Source organism: Oryzias melastigma, linkage group LG20, assembly GCF_002922805.2.
Source record: "Oryzias melastigma strain HK-1 linkage group LG20, ASM292280v2, whole genome shotgun sequence".
Lineage (NCBI taxonomy): Eukaryota > Metazoa > Chordata > Actinopteri > Beloniformes > Adrianichthyidae > Oryzias > Oryzias melastigma.
This window is the reverse complement of record NC_050531.1, coordinates 7,520,961-7,546,149: the sequence shown is the minus strand read 5'-3', so window position 1 is coordinate 7,546,149 and position 25,189 is coordinate 7,520,961. Positions and strand designations below refer to the sequence as shown.

Genomic DNA, 25,189 nt, shown 5'->3' with positions numbered 1-25,189 from the left:
CCAAAATCCAAAACACACTTTATGTTGCGAAACAAACAGGATAAACATTTATTGAACAAACTAAAACTACATTTTTAAACTTTAAAAACATAACTTTTTCACATAACTATGAATAAAAACAGGCAGGGATATTATTCCAGAATAAATCAGCTTAAATCTTAAATTATTTTCAATTTTTTACTCTCCATGAAAATATATTTTGTCAAAATTATTCGAATTGGAAATAAACTAAACATAAAAAAACTCTCAAATTTTGTTACTTTTGCATCATTTTATTTGGAAAAATTACACATATAATTATCCCAAAAGATTTTGATCTCCATAAAATCGATCCTGTTAAAATTATACAAATATGAACGAGGAAAACAAACAAAGCCTGGAAATAAAAAAGAACATTTGTACTTTTTTGCAAAAGCAAACCAAATCATTCCATTCTCTTTGCCATGTGTTTTACTCTTTTTCCCTTAATGTTTATTTCTTTTTGCACCATGAGTGAGAGGGAGAGGATGATGACACCCTTGAGAAGGAAAGCTGTAGACCATTTCAATAGATCTAACAACCTCAACATTAATGGTAATGTTTCTGTATCTTACTGGCCCAAGATAACATCAGGCAGTAAATAACAATATTTATACATAAAATGAACTGACAGGCTGGTTGTAATTACCCATAGGGGCCGGATTTGGTCCCCAGGCTTTGACTTTGACACATGAATTAAACCGTACTGAACCGAACCACTTTTTGGGCCCTTCTTGTAAGTCCATGGAAAAATAGAACCAAACAATTAGGGTGGAGCTACTGTCAATTGAACCCTTTGATTGGCTGAAGGCTGTTTAGAAAGAAAGCACCAAACCAAAGACAAACGTGTTCTCCACTTTTTGGCTAATTACTCTTCGCCGCCCAAAATCTTCTCTCAAATAATATTAAATGGTATATACAAAGTGAAAAAAAATAGCTGTTGTTGATGTTAGCCTTGATTTTGCTAAACACTCGGATTTTTCACAATCGTTCCATGTGCTGTGCTTACCTGAGTAGCCTGGACCCTTCCAAACCGTACTGTATACGTCAAAATGAGGCTAAAGACGTTCATGGAACTGTTTGTCTGCATCAGAATACACCCTTCTGCTGTATTTTTGAAAGTTTTTTTCTAAAAGTTTTCTCCAGATTTACACAAAAATGAATAAAGAAATACTCAAAAATGCAATTTTAGCTGAATTTTCCTCCGTTATGATACAAAGGCCACAACAACATGTTAAAATCATCATAAATACAATTTTCATCAGAGTGGATCTTTGAATAAGGGGTGTAAATGTTCTAATTGGTGTCTTTTGAAAGCTCTAAGCTTCACCTTAACTAGAGTTTCTGCTTTCTGGAATATTTATCCCAGAAATTAAAACAGACTATCCAAATCTGGAGTCTTAAATTGAATTAAACCGGACTAAAATAAGCTCAAGCTGAGAATAAAAACATTTCCACTGCAGCTCCAATGGAAACGCTCGTGATTTCTTGCAGGATGTGCTGAAACAAATTGGCTTTTTTATGTGACAGTAATGACCTGGCGTCCCTTGGCGCTGACCATGGTGCTGAAACCACAAACCCAACACGGCTACATTTATTACACGGCCTCTGTGTGTGTTTGTGTGATGATAAACAGGCAGTTCGCAGGGGAGGCCACTGCTCTGAACTATTTTGGTCTTACATTTATTGACAGCTGGGTGCCAGTTGCTTCAACAGTTCCAGCCTGGCATTATAAATTCTGATGAGAATCTCACTTTATTGGCGTAAAAACCAAACAGAACTAATGAAACAGATGCGGACGGATAAAGTGAGAAAGCGAGGATCATCCATCACGAAGCAGCAGGATCTCCTCAATCTATCCGTGTGTGGTTAACATAAACGCCACGCGCGTCTTTAGAAATAACGCTCGCGCGCTCAGCTTTTGCGGAGACGCTCAAATCTCTGATGCGCGCAGAAAAATGCTGCAATTTTCTCTGTGAGTTGGAGTCAGACCCCCCCTTTTCTGAGCGCGCTGTGGTTCATTCCGGCGATGCTGTATCCTCAGTGCGAGGTGCGTCTCTGCTGTCGGGCGCACGCGGGCGGCTCAGCCACTCCGCTGAAGGAGCAGCAAAAAGTGCATTTCCATGAAGAGATCAGGCACAGCAGAGGACCGCGTTTTGCACAACCACTACTGGGGTGAGTTCTGATCCACGGGGACGCGCCGCTCGTGGAAACAAATCCTAATAAAGCACGTGAGGAGAAATAAGTGAGGAGGCTTTTCTCAGATGCTCATGTCTGTTTACAGTTAGAAATAGGAAAAAGAAAGGGTGCATTTTCAAAATTCAGAAGTTATGATTTTGCTAAATTTCCAAATAATCCTACAAATTTGTTTAATCTAATGAGCAAGGAAGAAGATCCACCTCATTTGATTTGAAAAGCTTGCATAATTTAAATTTTCATTCAAAGTATGGATTCAGCTAATGTCAGCCTGGGAGAAAACTCCTTGGAGAACATTGTGCAACAGCTGACTTTCTTCATAAAAACTGATACAAGCCATTCACAAGGCTGCAGTTTAATGGCGACACTGACAGTGACATTTGGAAATAAACAGAGATGTCACAAATCTGCAGGTTTTTATCTTCTGATAAGAAGCAACAACAAAGAGAAGCAGAAACCGAAAGGTTGCCTCGAACAAACGTGACACACAACCATGTGAGTTTGTTGACTCTGTGTTTTTGAAGGATCTGGTGCTATGCAGGAGTTGAAACGCTTGATGGATTTGCAGAATTTTAAATGAAATCCAGCATCTTCCTCCCACAGCTCTGTCAGGATTGGGTAAATTCTTCACCGTTATGCCAATTTGCATGCCCATACACCTCGCTAAAATGTAAAAGAAGACACCTTCTGATGGGTAATGAGATGTTAATCACCCTCCATGGCTGCTAATTGAAATCCACATGAGCATTTCAGCTATACCCAGGGAGCCAGCTGCTTCTGGAACACATCAAGCGGTGTTTTCACTTAAAGCTTTTGTTGCCAAAAGCTGTTAATCCCGATATTTCTTCCTCCCCTCAGCGTTTCCCTCCTCTCTCATATTACACATTTGCATGAGTTTTATTCTGAGCGGCAGCATCTTGTAGGAGTGAGTGGCAGCTGCCGGTCGAACCACCTGACCTGTGATGACAGCAGAATTATTGCAGGATTGCGTCTCTGAATGCCGCACGCTTTATTGCCTCTTCCTTTCATTGCATTTGTCCAATTCCGAAGCTCGTTATTAGGGTTCGCTGATGAAAGCAGGCGGAAGGAAAGTGCAGAGAGTTTATTGGTGAGGGCTACAGCCAGTGATTACAGGCCAGGGAGGGGGATTGATGTTTAGAGATGGTGTCACATGCCACTTACTTCCGACTGCTGATGGAGAAACGGGTTCCCCCCTCAAGTACCTGCCAGCATGCATTAAAGCTGCGACTGAAAGCCGGTAAATCCACCTGACAGAGTCACGAGAGAGCACGAATCGGACAAACTTGACGATCTGTTGCACAAAAGTTGCTTTAAACTGATTAACATTTAATCCTAACGAGATGCAGTGAGAGGTAAGACGGTCACAAGTGTTAATGCAAGTGATTAGATGTCAGTTTGTGCACAATTAATTATAATCTGCCTCAAGACCCGTGGAGGACTTCATAAATGTCAAATAAGAAGATCTTGAAAATGAATTATTTAATATCTGAGACACACATCGGCCTCAAACATGGAGGTCAACCTGACGAGTTCTGTTAGGGGATGGTTTGAAGCATGAATACACTAAAGCAGGATCTGTTATTAAAAAGTGATCATGTGAGACTGATAAATCAGCCTCATCTGTTTTAAGAAATTGAATCCATGAAATAATTGATGTTTCCTAGTAGTGGGTCTTATCGCAGCGATGAGAGAAACTGATGGATTTCTGATATTAATCAAGACGCTGTGCAGCTGGAGGTTGGCCTGTTATGCATTTCATGAGCACGTACATAGATGAACCTGTTTATAGAAGTTACATGCTGTAGAGATCAATAGGACGAGCTGTCAGACAGTGGAGATGCAGTGTTTCTGCAGTGGTGAACAATGTGCAGCGCAAGACTTAACAGCTTGTTGGGTCTCTCCTGTGAATGTTTTGATACGGCTGGCAGGTCACATCTCTCCTCTGCCTGGCTCCGAATGTAGGCAGAGCTGGGCTAAAATAGATCACCTCTCAGATACTTTTTAGGCTCAAAAAAAAAAAAAAACAGCTGCAGAAACTTCAGACGTGCATCCTGACGCCCTGAAATAAATTGTTCATTTTGTATCACAAATTTGCGACTTTGATAGAAAGGAAATCAAAAGCTGTAGGATGATGAAACTGAATATTAATGGTCTTTTTCTGCTGCCGAGTACTTTGGAGCCTTTTTAACGGCTGATGAAATTGCACTTGAAAGTTGAAGGCAGGTTGCTTGACGGCTGAAATGAGAAACTGAAGTGCTTTTTACTTTTGTGAGCAAATCACTGAACCACCTCTCTTGTCAGTGACACAATGAGCAGTATAGTCAATTTAAACCTTTGTGTAAAAATAAGCTTACGATTCCAAGAGTGATGCAGCTTTAACCTTTAGTTTGGATTGTTGATGCTTGCATGAGAATAAATGCGTCTGATGCTACCTCTGTCTGCCTTTCAGCAGAATGCAGCATCCGTCTGCAGACTCTGAACGTTCTGGCCCCGTGGCTGTGAGGTCGTGAGCGCTCACCATGACGAGCACCAACGCCAGCACGCTTACGGCCAACTTCTCTGGGGCCGTGGACGGCCACGACTCCGGGGGGAACATCTACAGACCCTTCTCCGTCTTCAGCGTGCTGACTCTCACTTTACTGGCCATGCTGGTACTGGCCACCTTCGTGTGGAACTTGCTGGTGCTGGTGACCATCCTCAGGGTGAGGACGTTCCACCGGGTGCCTCACAACCTGGTGGCCTCCATGGCCATCTCGGACGTGATGGTGGCGGCGCTGGTCATGCCGCTCAGTCTGGTCCACGAGCTGAACGGCAGGTTGTGGAAACTGGGGCGCGTGCTGTGTCAGGTGTGGATCTCATTTGACGTTCTCTGCTGCACGGCGAGTATCTGGAACGTGACAGCCATCGCCTTGGACCGGTACTGGTCCATCACCAGACATCTGGAGTACACACTTAAGACTCGTAAAAAGATCTCCAATGTGATGATAGCGCTCACTTGGCTTCTGTCCTCCATCATCTCCCTGTCGCCTCTTTTCGGCTGGGGGGAGACGTACTCAGAGGGGATGAAGTGCCAGGTGAGCCAAGAGCCCTCCTACACCATCTTCTCCACCTTTGGAGCGTTTTACCTCCCACTCTGTGTGGTCCTGTTTGTTTACTGGAAGATCTACAAAGCAGCCAAGTTTCGGATCGGTTCCCGCAAGACGAATAGCATCACTCCTATGGCTGAGGTGAACATTTATCTTTCTCTTTGTGCTCCGGATTTTGACAAATCAAAACGCGGTCATCAGTCTTTTCCTGTGATAAATGATCTAAGAACTAATGCCTCTTATCTTCAAACAGGGATTGGCTGCGCTGCTGTTTGTCGCCGTCACTGATAAGACGTTCATTAGTAATCAGGGAAAGATACAAGTATGTGTTTTCGTTAGCGTACGGTAAAATAATTGGAGCCATCATCCTCATCACCATCAGCTCGTTGATGTGCGTAGGCCGAAGGTAGAAGGCTGTAAATATCATCTCCGGCATCGTTAATGGGCCACTGCACCCTCCAGGCTTTGCCGTTTATCTAATCAGCGCGTTTAAAGGTCTGCATCTGAGCCGCATTGCATTACCCAGCATCCAGTCAGGCAAGTTTCTGATGTGAAAACTAAGTTGGTCCTCATTTAGCCTCCCCAACAGATGATGGATAGTGATTCCGGTTCGTTTATGAATTGTATATTGCCAACAAAAGTTGTTTTAGAAAGTAATAAATCATTTGATGACTGCTATAACCTTGATAGACAGACCCTTTCCAAACAATTAATATCACGAAAAAGTGTTTACCTTTTAATTTATTCCAAGTATTTGTTTATTTTTATATTTAATTTCATTCCTGCTCCTAAAACCCATTAAAACAGGATTTGAATACATTAGAAATCTCCATTTAATTCTCAAAATATAAAGACAGAGATTATGATCATATCAAATCAACCAAAATACAGCGTTTTCAAAATGATACATCTTTAATACTTGGTTGGGAATCATTTTGCCTTAATAACTGCCTCGATGCGCCGTGGCATTTATGCAATCAGCTTGTGGCATTGTGTGGGAGTCATGGTAGCCCAGATTTTCTTGGTACTTGCTATCAGCTCTTCTTTGTCTGTGGTCTTGTTCTCCTTATTTTCCTTTTAATAATATCTCATATATTTTTAATGCGGTTTACGTCCAGCGAGTAGGCAGGCCAGTCGAGCGCTGCGACTGCAGGGGCATTAAACCAGGTTTTGGTGCTTAAGGAGATGAAATCTGCATCTCCATCCAGGATCTCAGGGACAGGTAACTCCAGGCCTTGAGGGCTGCAGTGTCTGCATGATTTCCAGATATCTAAGCCCTAATCATAAATGATTACCTGGTTCAGCCAATTAGAACATGCCAGAGTAGGGTATGCTGGGAAACATGCACGAATGAGGCCCTCGATCCCTGATCCAGATCCTCAGTGAAGGAATAATGAAGTCCTCTAGAACATTCTGATAGATTGTAGAAGTGATTTTGGATTGAAGAAAGAAGAATTTATCAACACCAGCACTGGACATTACACCCCCAAAAATGACAAACTGGAGTGGAGATTTTAGCTTGGGTTCTGCTCCTCACCAGTCTTCTTCTTCCCAAATGAAAGGCTCACTTTTCTTTCATAAAAAACAGGACCATGAACCACCAACCAACAGTCCAGTCTTTCTTCTCTTTAGCCCAGTTTAGACGTTTCCTCCGTTGGATCAGAAGTATTTTGGCCCAAGGAACCTGACAGTTAAAGCTTGTGTCATGAATGTGATGGTTTTTCAACCTGTTCCTCCACTCTTTGTGGATGTCTTCAGGTTCTTGAACCTTTTGATCATTCGCTGAAGCCCTCAGTCATCTCATTTGCTGTTGCATCTTCTCCCTTTTTGCCCTTCCATCAGACTTTCCTTTCAATGCAATTCAATTCAGTTGTATCCAATATTGTCTCAATGGGCTTCCCACCAGTAGTTGTACAAAAACATGAAATCAATCATGAAATATAAACAATCGCTGGTTGCTAAACTAAGCAGAGTAAGCTAAACTGGGCATTCCTGGCCTCAGACTTTCTTTCTCTATAAAGAAAAACTCCTACAAAAAAATATTAAAAATCATAGGATGTGAGACGAGCCAGAGGTGCTCAAGAAGTACAACACATGAATCACACTGCACCAAACAGAGACATGCAGAACCGTTATTCTGCTTCGACACAGCACTCTGTGAACAGATAGTGTCCTTTGCTATTAACTTTAGTGGGTTACTCAGACTATGGAGGGGTTCAATAATGGTCCTCTGGCTAGTGTCAAGTCTGAAGTCTTCCCCATTCCAAACCAAGGCAACTGAAGTGAACTGAACCAATTTAATGACATCGGAGGAATCTCTGCCGGTGCTTTGAGTTTAGTAGATGTGATTAGTTGGTGAAACTCTGTTTAAAATACTCATGCTCTACATAATTTGTACTGATTTCTTACATTTTTTTAAAAATCCTATTTTCATTGGTTTTATAAAGTGAAACCTCAATTTATGCCAAAATAAACAAATAAATACTTAAAATAAATTAAACAGTAGGGCCCCGAATCTATATTCTATGAAAGTTTAATTTTTTGAATGGAATTGTGGAAATTAATACACTTTTTCATGACATTTTTGGAAAGGGTTTTTATCCTCGAAAACAAGATTTCACACATCATCCTACTTGTCATGCATGGTAATTTTCTTTTTGCAGTATAGCATCAATTTCACTAAACAGATTAAATTACAACCAAGGAGGACTTGTTAAAAAATAAAAATCAGCTTCAAGTCAAGTTGCAGCATCAATTATTCAGGCAATGTCTGTTTCAGAGACATGATTTTCCACAGCAAACTGTTGGATTGTTTTAGTCTCTCTGCAAAGTTTACTTTCATCATTTCGAAATTAAATTTAGCAAAGACTCTTGCAGAGACGCGATGTGAGCAGTGGTGTCAAAGAAAATAAACCTCCTGCCCCCATCCATCCAGACTCCCACACAGACTTTGAGACAGATACACATTTCTGCAGTTTATTAATAAGTGTGTTGCATGCATTCATGACCTAGTTGCACAGAGAACCCTCTCGCAGAGGCAATAAAACTGTTTCCTAAAACAATTCAAGTTTATTCAAATATGCACGCAGGGAAAACAAAAATCCACTCAGCTCATAATAAATATGAAATATTCTGTTCTTTTTTATTCATATGCAAACTCCTTGTAGCATTCACTAAATGCTGCCTACTGTTTGACAACTTTAAGAATGGGAGACTCTTGTTGTCTTTGTCCCAACTCCTGCCTCCTTAAAGCTTCAAACGCGTCCTCCCATCAGTTTGACGTCCTCACTGATTGCCTGGCAACCTCTTGGCTATGACCTGACTCCAACTGCTCCCAGGCTCTGTTTGATGGTGAAATGTACCATTTGCCGCACAAAATTTAACAATCCTTCTTTTCATGCTTCGGTGTGTGCTCTGATTCATCTTCCAAGGAAAGCATGTCAGCCTGTTGACTTGGTATTTATTTTAGACAGAGGCAAGCTAGTTGTTCACTTTCAGTAATTTCATGCTACACCAAGCTTATCACCTCCTGGATAAAACTCCATACTTAACCCTCTGAGGTTTTTTTTTCCTCTATAATTGGTTTGCCAGGACTCCCTGTTAAAATTTGTGTTTATAACCGTCATTGCGAATAAAGCAGTTAAGTTGCGTACATTTTCTGCCCGAATGTTTTTTAATGTCAAATAAAGATGCAGCTATTAATTTTCTCCTGCTAGCAGTTGTTCTTTTGATTCCAGCAAAAGGATAGGAAATTTATAGATTTTTAATATAAAAACCTAATCCACACACTTCCCTTCAGTGATTTAGTGAAATCTCATTTGATTTTTCCTTTTTCATTCCCGCTCTTATAAATATTGATGATTTCCCCAGCGTGCAAAGCTGCAATGTATGTGCAATAGATTATAAATCATTGCCCTTCACTGAGGTTTGATTAGTTCTGACAATACTTGCACTCGATTGAAGCAGAATGAGTTAAAATTGAAAAACACATAAATGTGTCACGCTTTATGAACTCAAGGACCGTAAAGCTGCACAAATGAACCAAAAAGAAAATGCACATCAACGTTTTTTCAGTAATTGCAGATCGAACACTTTGGGTAGACAGAAAATCGTCTGAGATTCAATTCACAATGTCTGGAGGAGGCACAACCACATTTACACATTGCTGCTAGTTTTAAAAAGAAGCTCATTGTGTGAAATAACACGTTAACTATTTCTGACGCTGACTCATGGCTAAATATTTCAAGTAAGTGAACCAAGCCAAGTTTATTCTGCCACTTCCTCCTACTCTAAAAACAGCAATGATTCACACTGGGAGCAGTCACCATCGCTTCAAAGTACAACACAAACATGAGCACACTACACTTCTGTCATGTTATCTTAGGCCGTAGTCACATGCACCCATATGGGTGCAGCTTATTTTGGGGTTGAGGGTCGTAGACAGGTGTGTCTTGCAATTCCCTTGAGGCTCTTACGTTATTTACACATATGTTTTGTGTTCAAGAACTGCTAAAAATGTTTGAATGAGCACATGGTGTTCACACTGTACTGTTTCTACCCAATACGGCCGTATTGCATATTTTTTTTTATTTTTATTTTTTTTTCAATCCCTTATTTTACATTGTAGATTCTCACTGAAGCATCAAAACTATGAATGAACAAATGTGGAGGTATGTACCTATCCAAAAAAAGGTGAAATAACTGAGATCATGTTTGATATTCAAGTGTCTTCAAAATAGCCACCCTTTGCTCTGATTGCTGCTTTGCATGCTCCTGGGATTCTCTTGATGATCTTTAAGAGGTAGTCACCGGAAATGGGTTTCCAACAATCTTGAAGGAGTTCCCAGAAGTGTTTAGCAATTGTTGGCCCCTCTGCAGTCCAGCTCCCCCCCAAAACATCTCAATGGCGTTCAGGTCCAGCGTACTGTGGAGGTCAGGTTATTATTCTCCTTCTTGTTCAAATAGCCCTTACACAGCCCTCTGTGAGAATCTAGAAGGTAAATAGTCATGAAAAATGATAAGGTGTGTTCAAACTTTTGGCCTGTACTGTATCTACAGTTGGAAGAGGTTTGGTGCAAAATGTCAAAATGATTCAAATCGTGCTTCAGGCTTTTTCTATTCCGATTTATGAAATCTGTGGACACAAACCGCACTTATTAATTTCTCCTTCATGATCAAATTTCAAACGGTAGGCACAAATTGAAAAAGGGCATTACCCACACGCCACTACGTTACTACTGATGGTTTTAAGTTCCACCTGAGTTAACTTTCAATGCGGTTTGTAGGTAGAGCTCGAAACAGACGTAAAAACATGCATACAAAGAATGCAAGAGTTTTGACCGTGGAAGCTCGAAACACATGAACGCGTGTTACCCAGGCTAGTGGCCCTCATGAAATAGAGCGTACAACTGATGTGCGTGCGTCAAGTGGATCGGGAAGTACTTGTACAAGTGCATTCACAAGTGCGGCGGAGGGGTCGAGTTTCAATGTTATGTCAATGTAAAGATGCGATCTGATCCGGCGGAGTGTGATTTGGGTGTCGATGTATCAACCAATCAGAGTCATGACGTTTTCAGTGACTGGATCAAAAGGTAGAAAAAGAAATTCAATATGGTGCCTCAATGTGAGGATTTTTGTCCTGAACTTCCTGAACAGGGTTTCCAGAGACCATTACTGTTGGGCGAAGCGCCAGCCTGTCACGAAGCCCATTGAGTTGGATCAACGGCTACGCTAGATAGCCACGTGGTGGACATCTTAGCAAGCCAGTGAGCTTTGGGCTTTGCTGGACCCAATAGTGAACGCTGCTGTCCAGACACCTGGAAAATCTAGTGAGGTCTACTACTCAATCAACATCATCCATGTTTTCCATGACAAAGCAACGGATGAATTCCAGAGCAAGGAGCGTCATGGTTGTAAGTAGTAAATTTGAGATGGACCAAATTCGCGTCTGCCGCCTCTCTTTTGAGGCGCCTGCCTTGTCTGGTGTGAATGTCCTAAAAGGATAAAACATGTGAGAGATGCTGTCATACAGTGACCTCACACCACATTCTAGTCGTTAGTGAGGTTGTAGAGGGTGTACATGCGACGCATAAGTTCTCATAGAACACTTGCAGGACATCCGCACAAACTACACTCTAATTATTGAATTTCGTAATTTTTAACAGTCAAGCTGCACACATTTATCACTTGAACATCACTAACGGGCTCCTTGCACAGTGGACATGGTTTGAAAAAAGGAAAAATTCGTACATCTCACCTACTTTACCTTTAGGTGTTGTGCAACTGTTCTCCCCAACTATCAAAACACCCAAAAAACAAACATGAACATTTTTGCTCAGGCTCACTGAAAATGTCCTTTTGCCTTTGTTCAATATATAAAGGTTTATCCATCTTTACACACGCAGACAGCTTACATCAAAACCCATAGGGGAAATTATGACCTTAGTCATAGTTTCATGCCTTCTTGTTTCTCAGCAACACAGTTAGAAAGTCAGGATGTCAACAGATGAGTTTATCCACTGTGGCTGCATAACAGGTATGACAGAAATAGTGGACTATCTCGATTTTTTTGTTGTTGAGTGGCCTATTTTTATGTTTAACAAAAGCAAAGTGGAAATCCATACTGCAAGTATTGTACTGACCTCGCACAAACTCCAATGTATTTACCTCTGTTTAAAAAACAAAAATGTTCCCATAGACATTCCTTTTTCATGTAAGTAAATGTCATCACAAAGTACATCACAAGTAGCTATGTTTTTAGTTGAACATGGATCCCATAAAAATGCATTTTTCCGAGGACGATAACAGTTATGAACATAAATGCCATGTATAGTAAGCAAATGAAACAGGAAGTTGATTTTATTCTATATTTGGGTTCAAAGAGGTTAAGCTGAACAGAACATACATTTACTATCCACCTTTTCAACCCTTTCTCTTTTTCACAAAGGGTAATTTATCATCGTGTTGTCATGAATTTATTGTGCGTCAGAGACTAAAGCGAACACTCTAAAGTTTTTTGCACATCAAGGACAGTTGTCACGACTGCTTTAAAAGCTTTTTGTTCATTTCACGCCATTTTGGTTTTACACCGACACTAATGCCAACCTGACAGCCTCGGTTCAAAAGTAGTTCACACCTTTTTTATCTTGAAGGTTATTGATTCCATTTCCAGTCCTGTCCTCTCTAGTTAACAGAGTAATATTCTTCATGTGGGCTATCACTTACTGAATTTTTCATCTACCCCCTACTTCTGAATTAAGGCAGTGCCCTTGGCCTCAACAGAGAAGAAAAGAGATTAGAAAGCTTGACTTTATATCTTGTCTTTAAAGTTCTAGCAGACTGTTTTAAATATTTCATTAAACGTATGTGCTATTATGCTAGCACTACTTTTGAAGTTAGTTCAAAAAGCTCAAAATAATTGAAAACGTATGTTTTGCGTCCTACTTCTCTATCTAAAACAAAGGTGTCCAAAGTCAGTCCTTGAGAGCCGGCAAGTTTCCAGAAATCCGGCCTTATCTGCTGCTGACTGAATGGATCAGGTGTGTTTGGCCAATAAGGAGCTTTAATGTCAGGTTGACTTCCACAAGTTGTGACAGATAACCCTCGTTTTTTAGGATCCTTCTTAATTGGCTACTTGTACCTAAAATGCCACTCAAATAATCTTTTGATCTATTTTTAAAAATGATTTTGCTATTTTTAGCAAAAAAAAAAAAAATGTTTTTTAGGACATAGTTTCTGCAGATCGGCAATAGTTCAAAGTTGTGGGCTGGACTGTTGTCACAGAGCAACCCCCAACCCCCCTTTTCTTTGTCCATAACTGAGAGCTATTTATCTACGCACTCTCCTGCTAGCTTACAGCCCCAACGTAATATTACAGGTGCAACAAAAATGATAAACAATAAGGGAGTTATCCAGCCAGATACCAGCTAGGATGAGTAAAAGTACATGGTTCTAGTCGTCTACAAGTGGATACCAGTGTATTTTAAACATTTAAACGTTTTATTTTTCTTTTTTTCATGCAGTATTTTTCCCTGTGCTCCAGATTCACAATTATATCAATAAGAAAATATTCAGAAATGACATTTTTATCTTAATTTTCTTAATGCATCATCAGGAAAATGCAACATTTTATTTTGAGTGGAGCTGAAAACGGAGTCTGTAAAATTTAAATGGTGATTGTAGGGATTTCTTTAGGATTATGAGTCACTATGTTGAGATTACTATGTTGTTGTTTTTTTAATTAGCGTTCATTTGTAATGTCCTGGTCAAATATTATAAAGCCAACACTCCCATCCCATGTTTTTTTTGTGAAGTTTTTTGGTCTTTCATGTCAGTACTACATACTCTTGTGATATGGGGTTCAGGGGTTTCTTCACTGAACAGCTATTATCTTGATGAATAACTCCGCCCCCTAAAGCAAGACTATAAATAAATTGTGAATGGCGTATAGCGCTTTATTATCTGCTTAGAAGGCCCAAAGCGTTTTACAGTCACAGTCCCATTCACACACTGATGGCAGCTTCAACATTACTCAACATTACTCAAGTTTGCTACAATTTCAAGTAGCTGTGAGCAACAGAGTGAAACTCATTACACATTTTTCCATCATTTGTTGGAACAGAGCAATGCCGCCCCCTTTCTCCTCCATGTTGCTGAGAGCAGGGAGCTTGTGTCCTGCCTCGTGTACTTTTTGCATCATAAATAAGCTCCTAATTCTTAATTATTTAAATACAAAATCTAAATATGCAACTTTGAGCTTAATTTTCTTAATATATGTCCTCCATCAGGAGAAAAATGCAACAAGAACATCGTAAAAACACAATTTTCCTCAAAATGGGTCTTTATGAAACCAATTTGTTGCTTTTTTTTGTTCTGTTATCTTTTTAAAAACCTAAAGTTTAAGTTCACTAATACTTCTTTTTTTAAATCCCAACTTACTTTCCTGCACAGAAGTCTCGCTTTTGGACACAATCTGCTTTAAATGGATGAACTGCCTCTGTTTTTAACATCAGTCGGCTTTCAAGTTTGTCTTTGTTGTAACTGGATTCTTTTCATCATCTGCTGACCTAAATTAATTCAATGATCGACTCCACTGGAGTGATCAAGACCCCTCTAGTATCGCTGAAAGTTTTCAAACAAAAAAAAATCTGAATTGGGAAGCTCCACCAGCAGATAGAAGAGCAGAAAGCCTGACGTTGTGCTTGGCAACAAATAACTTTCCGAGTGAAGGAGGTCTCCAGGAAAGAGTTTCTCTCTGCTGGATTCTCAGTAAGTCACTGAAATGGCAGAGAACAGGATGCTGCAAAAGCAGATTAAGACACTGCTCCAGCTCTGTGTACTGTGTGTTGTGTATGTGCGTTCAAAAGAATGAATAATCTTCAGCTTGTTGATCCAACTGTGGATTCACAGTCTATTCAGCAGCGCACAATTCATCTTTTGTTGAGCAACCACGTAAAGCCTGCTGCAGTAATTGCCTCTCTGCGGCCCATGGAGTGTAAGATGCTGCTGCTGTGCTCCAAAGCTAACCAGGTTTGTCTTCACTGATCAATGGAATAATAGACTAACTCAATTATTCTGTGATCGACCAGGTAAAAGACGAAGCGCAGCAGCCTCAGATGGTGTTCACCGTACGCCACGCGACTGTGACCTTCCAGACGGACGGGGACACGTGGCGTGAGCAGAAAGAGAAGAAGGCGGCGCTCATGGTCGGCATTTTGATCGGCGTCTTTGTACTTTGTTGGATCCCTTTCTTCATCACCGAGCTGATCGTGCCGCTGTGCTCCTGTGACATCCCACCGATCTGGAAGAGCATCTTCCTGTGGCTGGGTTACTCCAACTCCTTCTTCAACCCACTCATATACACCGCCTTTAATAAGAACTACAACAACGCCTTGAGGAACCTTTTCTCCCGGCAGCGGTGAGAGCGACTCCACACGCTTGGAACACACCAGCTTTGTTTCTCAGACTTGTCTTCAAGAGAAGTGATTTCCCTGTTATGTTTATGTTTTCCTTTCAAAAGAAACCTCCCAGCTGGGCTGAGATGGAGGTCTAAGCTGGAAGGGCAGGAATAAATATATCATTTTCAGGCAGCACATATGAAACATCTTAATAACATTCAAGACTGTTGGGAGAACTTTAAAAAAAAAAGTTAAAAAAAACTCGTAAATTTATAAAAATGAGCATTGTAGATAACATTTACAGAAAAATGAAATCCGTTTCCTAGAAAAAAACCAGCTGTAATCTCACCGAGGAAGCCATAATTTGTTCAGAGACCAATATTTGTATCTGTACTCATAAACTGTTGTCACTTTAAATCTACTCAAACAACTCTGTAGATAAAGACGAATGCTGTTCCGTGATGCTGAGTAAATATATGTACCCACATGTGTCCATGCACACTCTGAAAAGAGCAAAGGAAATCCTTTTTTCTTATCTGTGAATGCATTTCTTTGTGGAAAATAGGCAGAACTATCAGAGGACATAATATGTTCAAGCTTCTTAAAAAAAATAATGTCACTTGTTGGGGCCAGCGCCAGGTTTCATAATTTCATAAAAACAATCTGCACAAACAATGAAACAAATGGGCCTCCACTCCCAGCAGTGTAATAAAATTCTGACCGTTTCTTTCCCACATCCTCCAAACAATAAACCACAAAGAAAACAGACTTCTCTGCTCAACCTCACACAAATTGCACTGAGTGTCGGCAAAGGAATAAAAGATCAAACAGATGGAAAAATTCTATAAGAATTGGGATCTTTGGGAAAACGTGTTTTCATTGTATTGACAATGTAAAGTGCTAAAATCATGCATGTTTGTAAAATAAATGAGGAGAAAGTGTAAATTGAAATGCGGATTTAAGAAATGGAGAAGCTAGAAAAATATTTCATCAAAGATGATCATAAAAGTGAAAAACAAATGTTCTGTTTGTGGGGATTCTCAGTTATCCAGGTCATGTGACCACAGGATTCTAGTTCTTCAGGACATCTGGACTGTAAAGGTTCATCTAGAAGAATTTCTGCTGCTCATCTGAGTGTCAGGTCTCTCTGAGAAACTCACATTAACTGTAAAAAAGAACTGGATTCACCCCTTCATGTTCTAAATAGCCACCAACTCCAAAAAGCCAAAATCCCATAAACTTCTATAGAAAAATAATGAACTATTACTCAGTTATTTCTATTAGCAAATACATTTTAAAAATGTCTTTATTGCAAATGATTCAAGCTGGCCAATCAGATCCCTGAATAAAAGCAAGTGGTGCCCACTGGCTCCCACTTTGAACGCGTTTGAATGACTCTCCCGAGCCTACTTTGAGTAGAAGGGGTGCGGACTTCCAACGAGCTGACTTAACGAGATTGGCAATAGTAGTTGCCATAGAAACATGGATTCGGACCAACTTGGACCAATAGCTGCCTATAAAGCGTGTCTGGCTCCATATTGTGGAAAAATTGGGACTGAATTGACCACATGTTGTAAACGACTCAGTCCAGTTCTCTTATACAGTCAATTAAAACTCACATGGATCTTTTTTATTTTTATTTTTATTTTTTTATTATTTATACTGTTTACTACTGCCACCTACAGCTGGAAAAGGCTAGGTATGAAAATTTAAAGGGGTGCAAATCTCTTGCATCTTGCTCTATTTCTTTCACAGCTCTATTCCGATATATGAAAGACTTTGTGTCTAATAATTACAGCTGCACACAAACTTTAATTACAAATTCATCCTCTATGATCAATTTTCAAAGCCCAAAACGCATAAATGTGAGTTAACAAAGACTTTTCATTAAAACTGGTCACTTCTGTTTCTGAGGGTGTTGTGAGTGAAGCTTTAGAAGTGAAAAAGTTATTCAGATGAGCAGCAAAAAATATTTTAAATCAACTTTTAAAGTCCATTTGCCTTAAGAGAACAGCAATCCTGTGTTCAAAAAAGTTCTATATTTCTGACTAAAGCTGTTTCAACACTTATTTTTCTTAAAAAATAAATAAATAAAAATCATGCCTAAGCTGCCACTTTGACTAAACCTGCTCTCCACCCTCAAATCGCTGAGATTTTCCGTTAAATAAAACACTGTAACACTGAATCAGGAATAAAAAAAGATGGATTTCTGTGCAAACTGTTGCATTACGTGTCATCACACCGCACCAGAGATCGATTTTTATGATGGAAGATTAAATGCATTTGGAGAAACTCTGTGGCTGTCTTGTGAAAATGTGTCTCTTTATTTATTGATTTTGAGTTCTTTGAACAAAGTGAAGAAAATGTTTATTAAAAGATAAAATCCTTGGGTTCTTGACATAAAATAACTGCCAAAGCAGAGAATTCTAAAGTTGTGTTCACACTAACAACAAAAACAGAATTATTTAAGGGTTATCTTGAATCAAAAAAATATGTTTTTTTGTTTCATGCATGAAAGATCTTACATCTTTAAAAAAATAAATACATATTGTAAAATGCTAACCTGTAAATGTATTCATTGTAACAGCTTATTGAAGCTGAAGAGTGAAATGAGACAAACTGTGTCTCCTCTTGATGATGAAAAATTCAACTTTATTTTGTCCCAAAATACAGAACATAAATGTATTTTTTTATGGGTTACAAATTTGTACTTTTATTTTCTAAATATATAAATAAATAAACTCAAAGCATCCACTTTAAAATTTTAGATTTAGATCAATTTTGAGTCAGCCTCTTCTACTGTTGCTGTAACTATTATTGTTCTCTTGTTTACTCCACATTTCTAGTCTATTTTCTATTGTAACTTTTTTGTTGAAAACTGAAAAAAATCTGTTATTGATTTTTTTTTTGTTTGTTTTATTTTTTTAACAGTTGGTGGCTTCCAAAGTTCTGATAAACTTAAAAAAGAAACCTCTCAAGTACATTTTTATTTTATTTTGACTTTGAGAAGAATTGAGAAATATGGAAATTCCAGCCCAACAATAAGGATATAGATTTGTTCATTCACAAGATGAAAGTGTTAGCGCGCAATCCTAAAAAAAAAAATCTGAAAAAAATTTGAATTTTTTTTATCAATGTTTACTTTTTTTAATTTAAGTATCCATTCGAAACACTTATTAAATGACAACTCTTTAGTATGAAACTCCACTAGTAATAAAATCAAATTAAAAATAATCAAAGTTGTGGCTGAAAGCCAGATGAATGCGAACTCGTAAAAGTTAGCAACCCAAATTCAGCGCAACACAACATTCCATATTTAATTTATTCCTGGAATGATTAAAACAAATCAATTACTGCCATGACTTTCTTAGCTGTGCGGCCCCTCAGCAAAGTCAATATTGCCTGTGGGAGAATTGTGCCCTCTCTTAGATGAATGAGCCCTGCTCAGCTAATTGCCCCCTCACCTGCTCTACATGCATGTTTGGCTGCACTGCCAACAACACACTGGGTCACACTTAACTCTTTTATTGTCGAATGGCTCAATTCACACTGAAAATGAAAAATTAAAAATAAAAATATAAAAAAATAGTAGGTTTGTGAACGTTAACGCAGGTGATTAATCAAACATAATTAACATGTTAATATTTATTTATGCAAATTAATTGAATAAACAATCCTTCAGTTTAACTAGGCGGTTCAGGCATTCACGAGGGCATCAAAACACTTTGTCTGGTATTTTCCCGCTCATACCGCGGTTATTTAAATAAGAGATAAAAATTCAATCGGTTTTTAGTACTTTAATCTTGATATATTTTTTATGGCCTAGATCGCATTTTCAAAGGAAGTGGACTACTTGATCTGTGGTACGGCGCTATATTGTCATCTAAAATTTACCCAGTAAAACACTGTGATTAATCGTGATTAATCATAACACAAAAGTTTGATTAATCTGTTTTTTTAATCAATTGACAGCATTGATTAAAATTAAGTAATCTAAATGTTCAGTTTTGTGTTTGTTTTCACATTGTCATTAGTCGTAGATAATAAGCGGTCGGCAAATACTGTTACCAAAAAATAATAATAATAATCGCAATTAATTGCAATTAAATTTTTTGCAATTAATTAGTTAATTTGTTTTAATCAGCTCCCAGCCCTAAAAATAGTATTAATTCACTCATAATTAAATCTATTATTAAAGTTTCTCATTCAAAAACTTGTTGGTCTAGAGTAACTCCACCCCCATTCCCCATCATCCATCTGCTTTGAATAAAGAATATGTAGAAATACAATCTTAAGATGAAGTTTCTTTATATATTATGAGAAAAATGCATTTGGAACTCATAATGGAAATGTTTTGGCTTTCATCTTTTTTTCTTTTCAAACAGGATAGTAACAGGACAAGCAATTTATTTTTTAATTTGTGTACTTGCTGTTTTGTTTAACCTGCCTTTGAAATGCAAATTTGAAATTCATTTTACTATAACCCCAAAAAACAAATATTTAAATAGGACAATATATTGAATTTGTTCTGCTATTTTATCTTAAAATATGCTTTAAAAAAAAAAAAAATTTCAAAATAAATGAGTTTTTAAAACTATTAACATAAGTGTGAGTCACAGATAGGAACATAATCTTTTGGGAATTTTGCAGGAAAATATCACTTTAGTTTTAAATCAATTTTTTATGATGCCTGCTAATGCACCGCGGGTCATTTTAGAAAGCGGCACAGGCACGACCTAAATCTGTCCGTGGTGCCACAGCCAGCATGCGCATACCCAGGGTTATCTGCTCCTGTTCACAACCACTCGTGCCTTCAGGGAAAAAGAGAATGCATGAAAATGTGGCTTTGCTGAAATGACTTAGGATTAAAGCCAACTGCTTCTGGCAAGTCAACCTGCTTATGTTTTTTCTGGGTAAGGTGCACACAGCCTCCACATAACACAAGCTGTAAGCTCTCAGTGGCACACTTACAGCCAAGTGACACCTATAATTTGGTCACTAAACACATATTGTGGTATATTTTCATCCTCATGCTCTGAAAATGGTGTCACCACCTTAAAACTACATGCTTCTGGTAACCTTTGGAGTGGAATGACTGTGCTTTCTTGTCCAGCCTCTTCACGTTGGCGGCAACATTGACTCGATTGCTGTCCCACTTGTTATTCTGTGACAGGCACGACTTATCCAAATAGAAACGGCACAGCAGGGACACAGAGGAGATGATCCCTGCGAGCAAGTGCACGCATGTGTGATACGAATGCACGCTCACAGTCCTCTCCTCCGCTCCACGCCTCGACTGCTTTCCATCCAAACTCGCGGCCAAAGCAGAGGTGACTGTGGAAGAATGAAGAATTGGAACTATCAAAATATGACAGAGAAGCTCATAAATCTTCCTTTGCCTAAAGATAGAACCGCCGCAGAAAGAGCACACTGGATTCTTATGGCTTCTTAAGTCACATATTTCAGCAAATGAACTCCGCTATGACCAAAAAAAAGTCGTTTTTACCAGGGCTTCTTCTCCAGACCTTTGAAACCTCATTTTGTGGAGCTTCATAAAGCGTGATATTGCACACATGGCACCCATCCATTGTTGCAGAGAATGTATTTTACCACAGATAGATGGAATGTTCACAGCAACAACTCATTTTTTCTTCAGCTTATATCTCTAATCTGCATTTTAATAGGATGTGTATATGGTATATTAATAAAAACCGACCAGTTTTGCATGTTGAGGGAGAAACGAGATCACTGTTGTGTGTTGGACGTTGTGTCAGGTGAAAAAGTCTCCTCGGTATGCATGCACTGTGGGTGTTAAACAGCCAGCTAGCTTGTAAACCTTTTAAATTTATGCCTGAGAATATATTTGTAAGAACCCTGGAATGACTAATTGGGAGCTTTGGGTGTATTTCCTACATTTTTAAACCAGTGTCTTACAAAAAAAAAAAAAAAATTAAATTACACCTTAAGCATACTTTGACAAGGTGTAGACCCATTTCCTGCCCTGGCTGTCTCTGAGCCGCAATGCACAGCATGGATCATCTGACTCAAGGGAGTTTGTTCCTCGGTGGAACTGAAAGAGAAAAGTGGCTTTACAGGCAGGTTAGTTCATAAATCAACAGTGAAAGGAATGGGGGGAAAGAAGCGGCTTACGGTAAGAAAATAAAACAAGTAATCACACACTGTAATCTTGTGTAGGGGGGAGAAAAAGGGTTTGTCCCCGCCCTCATTTCTTGTTTGTTTGCATATTTGTCACTAAAAAGCTCCAGTTTATTAAACATTTATAAATATTATGGGAAAAAATGCGTAAAATCTGTAGTTTATATGAACTTTAGAAGGTTAAATTTAGTTACATTTACATGATGTTCAATATGTTGCATTTTTCTGAGTGTCATAGGTCTCCAGGTAAAGTCTCATTTGTCCCATATTATTATTAGTTTTTTTTTTCTCAAATTCCTAAATTTCAATAATTTTTGAGCATGTTTTTATGGTCCTACTGTTTTATTTCCTATTTTGTTACATATAACACAGCTGACAATAAAATGAAATTACTCTTATTTATCTATGTTGTCATAATTTGATGTATTTTTTTATGACAAATACTTTTTATTTGGTATATCATATTGGGTAAAAATTACCCAGAAAAGGGATGGTGTAACTTCTTATAGTGAAAGTGTTCTAAGGTTAAGAAATATTTAAGTGGAAAACAAAAGTAAGGCTGAACTTCATGTTTGCTTTTAAATAATAATTTAATATTGGATTTGCAGTATCTTAAATCAATACAAGTATCGCCAAATACAGTATCGATATTTTCTTAAACCCCTAGTGTATCAGTTCCGCCTCTCCACTCTCAGCATTCACCGCTGTATGACATCATCAGCACTCGGATCCACTGGTTGGTCCAGATGACCTTTAAGTTGAAACCAAGTCAAGTTCAACTCAAAAATGATCCAGCGCAATATTATTTTGGAAAGAAACGCAATTTCTCAAGTTCATGAAAGTAAAACAGTCCATAATTAAAAAAAAAAAAATCATTTAGAAGTGATCTGCATATTATTTCCAATCAGAAATGATTTTCACAACGTATATGGAAGCTTTGCATTTCTATTTTGAGAGTTTAAATAAATGCATTCAAAAATATCAAAAGAAAACATGTGAAAATTGTGCTTGCCCAAAGTAAACTTCTCTGGAGCCAGATCTGTGTCCAATACTCATTGAAAGGCAACAATACTCGCCTGCAAAACAATTCAGAACAGAAAAAATAATAAATAAATGAAAGGTTTTTGACTTTTGGGAAATACTGTGTAAACAGCTTAGACAAAAGTTTTGTTGTACATGTTCACCGATACATCTGCTGTAAAAGAAAATGAGCCAGATACAGTGAGACATGGTGGTGGTAGTGTGATGGTCTGGGGATGTTCACACCTTCTAAGTCTGGAAAGCTGGCTGTGGCAAATGGAACCCTGAATCCTCCCATCTAGCAAGTTAAAGTCAAAGTCCTAGTAGTTGTCACACTCCTAGATGTGTGAAATTTGTTCTCTGCATTTGACCCATCCCCTGGGGGAGCGGTGAGCTGCAGACACAGCCGCGCTCGGGAACCCTTTGGTGGTTTAACCCCTAATCCAACCGCTTAATGCTGAGTATCAAGCAGGTCCCATTTATAGTCTTTGGTATGACTCGGATGAGGTTTGAACTCACGACCTTCCAGTCTCAGGGTGGACACTCTACCTCAAGGCCACTGAGCTGGAGAAGGTTCTGCAGCAGAACAGTGATCCAAAAAGATTGTCCAATGGAGAAGTTGTGGCAGAACTAAACTTAAGTAGCAACATTTCTGCTTAAAACAATGTGAAAATCATTTGGCTAAATTGTAAAACTCAAAGATATTTACCATTTAGTTGATGATGAATTGCCCTTTTTTACTAGAAATGTTATTCTAAGTCCTTTATTATAAGATTTTCTTGTTTGGACAATTGAGAAATCAATCAGACTAAAGGTTTTCACATCACTACATGCCATAGCAAGCTTAATCCAAAACAGAAAGTAATTTAAATATTAAGATTATCTTTTTAATAACCAGACATGGTTCCGCAGTGAAACAGCTTCTTGATGAAATGTTAGGCCTCATCTGAAGGGAAACCCAATCTGCTGCTTAAAAAAAACACATCTGTGATAACATCATGAGACGGTTATGATTGTTATTGTAGATTCTGAGAATACACAAAAGACTAGGCGACGCAGAGCCTTATAATCACACAATAATGGCACCATGTGTTCGCCTCATCTAACTTGCTTACATCCTCATGTCCCCTGACAACAGCTGCAATAACCACATTTGCAGGAACTAAAAGACAATTTATTCTTATTATGGCCTTTTGCCATTTTTAGCTCAGTGCGCACAAAAAACAGTATTCTTTTTTTTTCATCTAGATGAGTTTTTCTGTTCAGCTGTAATGTAAGCCAGTTCTATTATTGAAACGATTTTTAATTGATTATCTCTAGAAAATTAAAGTGATCCACAGAGGTGAGGTCGTCTGAATCATGTTCTCACAGTAAAGAGATTCAAACTCACATTATAGCTGCTTTTATGCGAGCTAATTCGAATTAAAACATCATAAAAAGAGGCAACTTTTTGATTTCAACTTTCAGGCTGATCACTGGTTGCACTCTTGAACTCCTGTAGCTTTTGGCTCTAAATTAACAAGATGTAAATTTCTATTCATGCATAAATACATGTTTTTGCACCCAATAGGTGAACAATACTTAAGTTATAATGCTAACAATCACTCTCTGTATTAGAAATAAATGTAAGCTGGGATTTCTTTTAACATTTTTGCTCCAAATAAATATGCAGAGAAGCTAAAAGTCATTTCTCCTTCACCTTCTTTGTTGAGGAAACTGCAACATGCTCCGAAAAAAAGAAAAATATTTTCCATTTTAAAAAGAAGTGAGATGTGAGGTACATTCAGAAATGTTTCCATCTTTAAAATGACATCTAATAAAATGTCACATCTCTTTTTTTTTCCTATTACAGATCCGATCCTTGTGTTGTCATCGTTGGATGCATGATTTTTTTCCTCTGACCCTCTCCATTCATTCCCTATAATAACCCCTTCCTGCCGAGCCATGAATACTTAATACAATGCAAGTGTGGAGAGCATGTCAAGTAGATTTAGCAGATGCTGCTGTGCTCGAATGCTACCAAAAAAAATAATGGTAAACCCATAAGAGGAGGGATCAAGAGAGACATTAATTTTATAATTTAAATCAAAGATTGGAAGAAGACATGGGAGAAAGAACCAATAATAGTAGAAGCTTAAAAGTTCGTCTTTAAGGAAAAGATAAAGAGATGAACGGGAGGCCAAACATCTCAGATGAAATGAAGACAGCTTCAAAGTGGGAAGTGTGAAACCGGACCAAAACCACCACAACAACAACTAAGGAGCCTAAAAACAGTTTAACTAGCTCAGTCTTGCTTAAAGTCCCACTCCAACCATTTTAAAAAATATTTTAAAAGCATTTCCAGTCGTCTTTTAACTATAATTATGCTATTTTAGCCAAAATCACACAACCGGTGTTGTTTTCTGGGACATAGTTTCTGCAGAGCGGCAGGAGTTTATCAGAAATGGGACTTCACGGGCAGAGTAAGCCCTCCCTTTGCCTACACCGGGGGTCTCAAATTGGCGGCCCGCGGGCCGTTTGCGGCCCCCAAGTCGATATTTTGCGGCCCCTGCCTTAATGTGAAAGTTCCTTATCTACTAAGCAACACCTTCTGCATGTCCACGCTTCTTTAAGCTTTGTGATGTTTGCTTTATGCTATATTGTCGTATTGTCAGAAAAGTCCTTAGCAACAGTTGCTAGCGTCGTAAGATTCTGTCGTTTCACAGGACACGCGGAAGATACCGTCTAGTAGTACATAAACATGAAAAAATGTTCAGTATACATTAACAGTAGACCAAAGATATAGACGTTGGATGC

General features: G+C 38.6%; 1 protein-coding gene and 1 long non-coding RNA gene across 3 annotated transcripts in view; one reads left to right on the top strand and one right to left on the bottom strand.

The window, feature by feature from the left end:
• LOC112150993 overlaps positions 1-25,189 on the bottom strand; it is a 59,226-nt gene that overhangs the window by 16,094 nt on the left and 17,943 nt on the right. The gene's annotated exons all lie outside the window — the stretch shown is intronic.
• htr5ab (5-hydroxytryptamine (serotonin) receptor 5A, genome duplicate b) lies at positions 1,929-16,141 on the top strand. Of its 2 annotated transcripts, none has more exons than XM_024279553.2 (3): positions 1,929-2,193; positions 4,688-5,462; positions 14,909-16,141. In XM_024279553.2, the coding sequence occupies exons 2-3, from the start codon at positions 4,755-4,757 to the stop codon at positions 15,239-15,241; spliced, it is 1,041 nt and encodes a 346-aa protein (XP_024135321.1). In that variant the 5' UTR covers positions 1,929-2,193; positions 4,688-4,754; the 3' UTR covers positions 15,242-16,141. The 2 variants fall into 2 exon arrangements, with proteins under 2 accessions (XP_024135321.1, XP_024135320.1); XM_024279552.2 differs by having other exon boundaries at positions 4,685-5,462.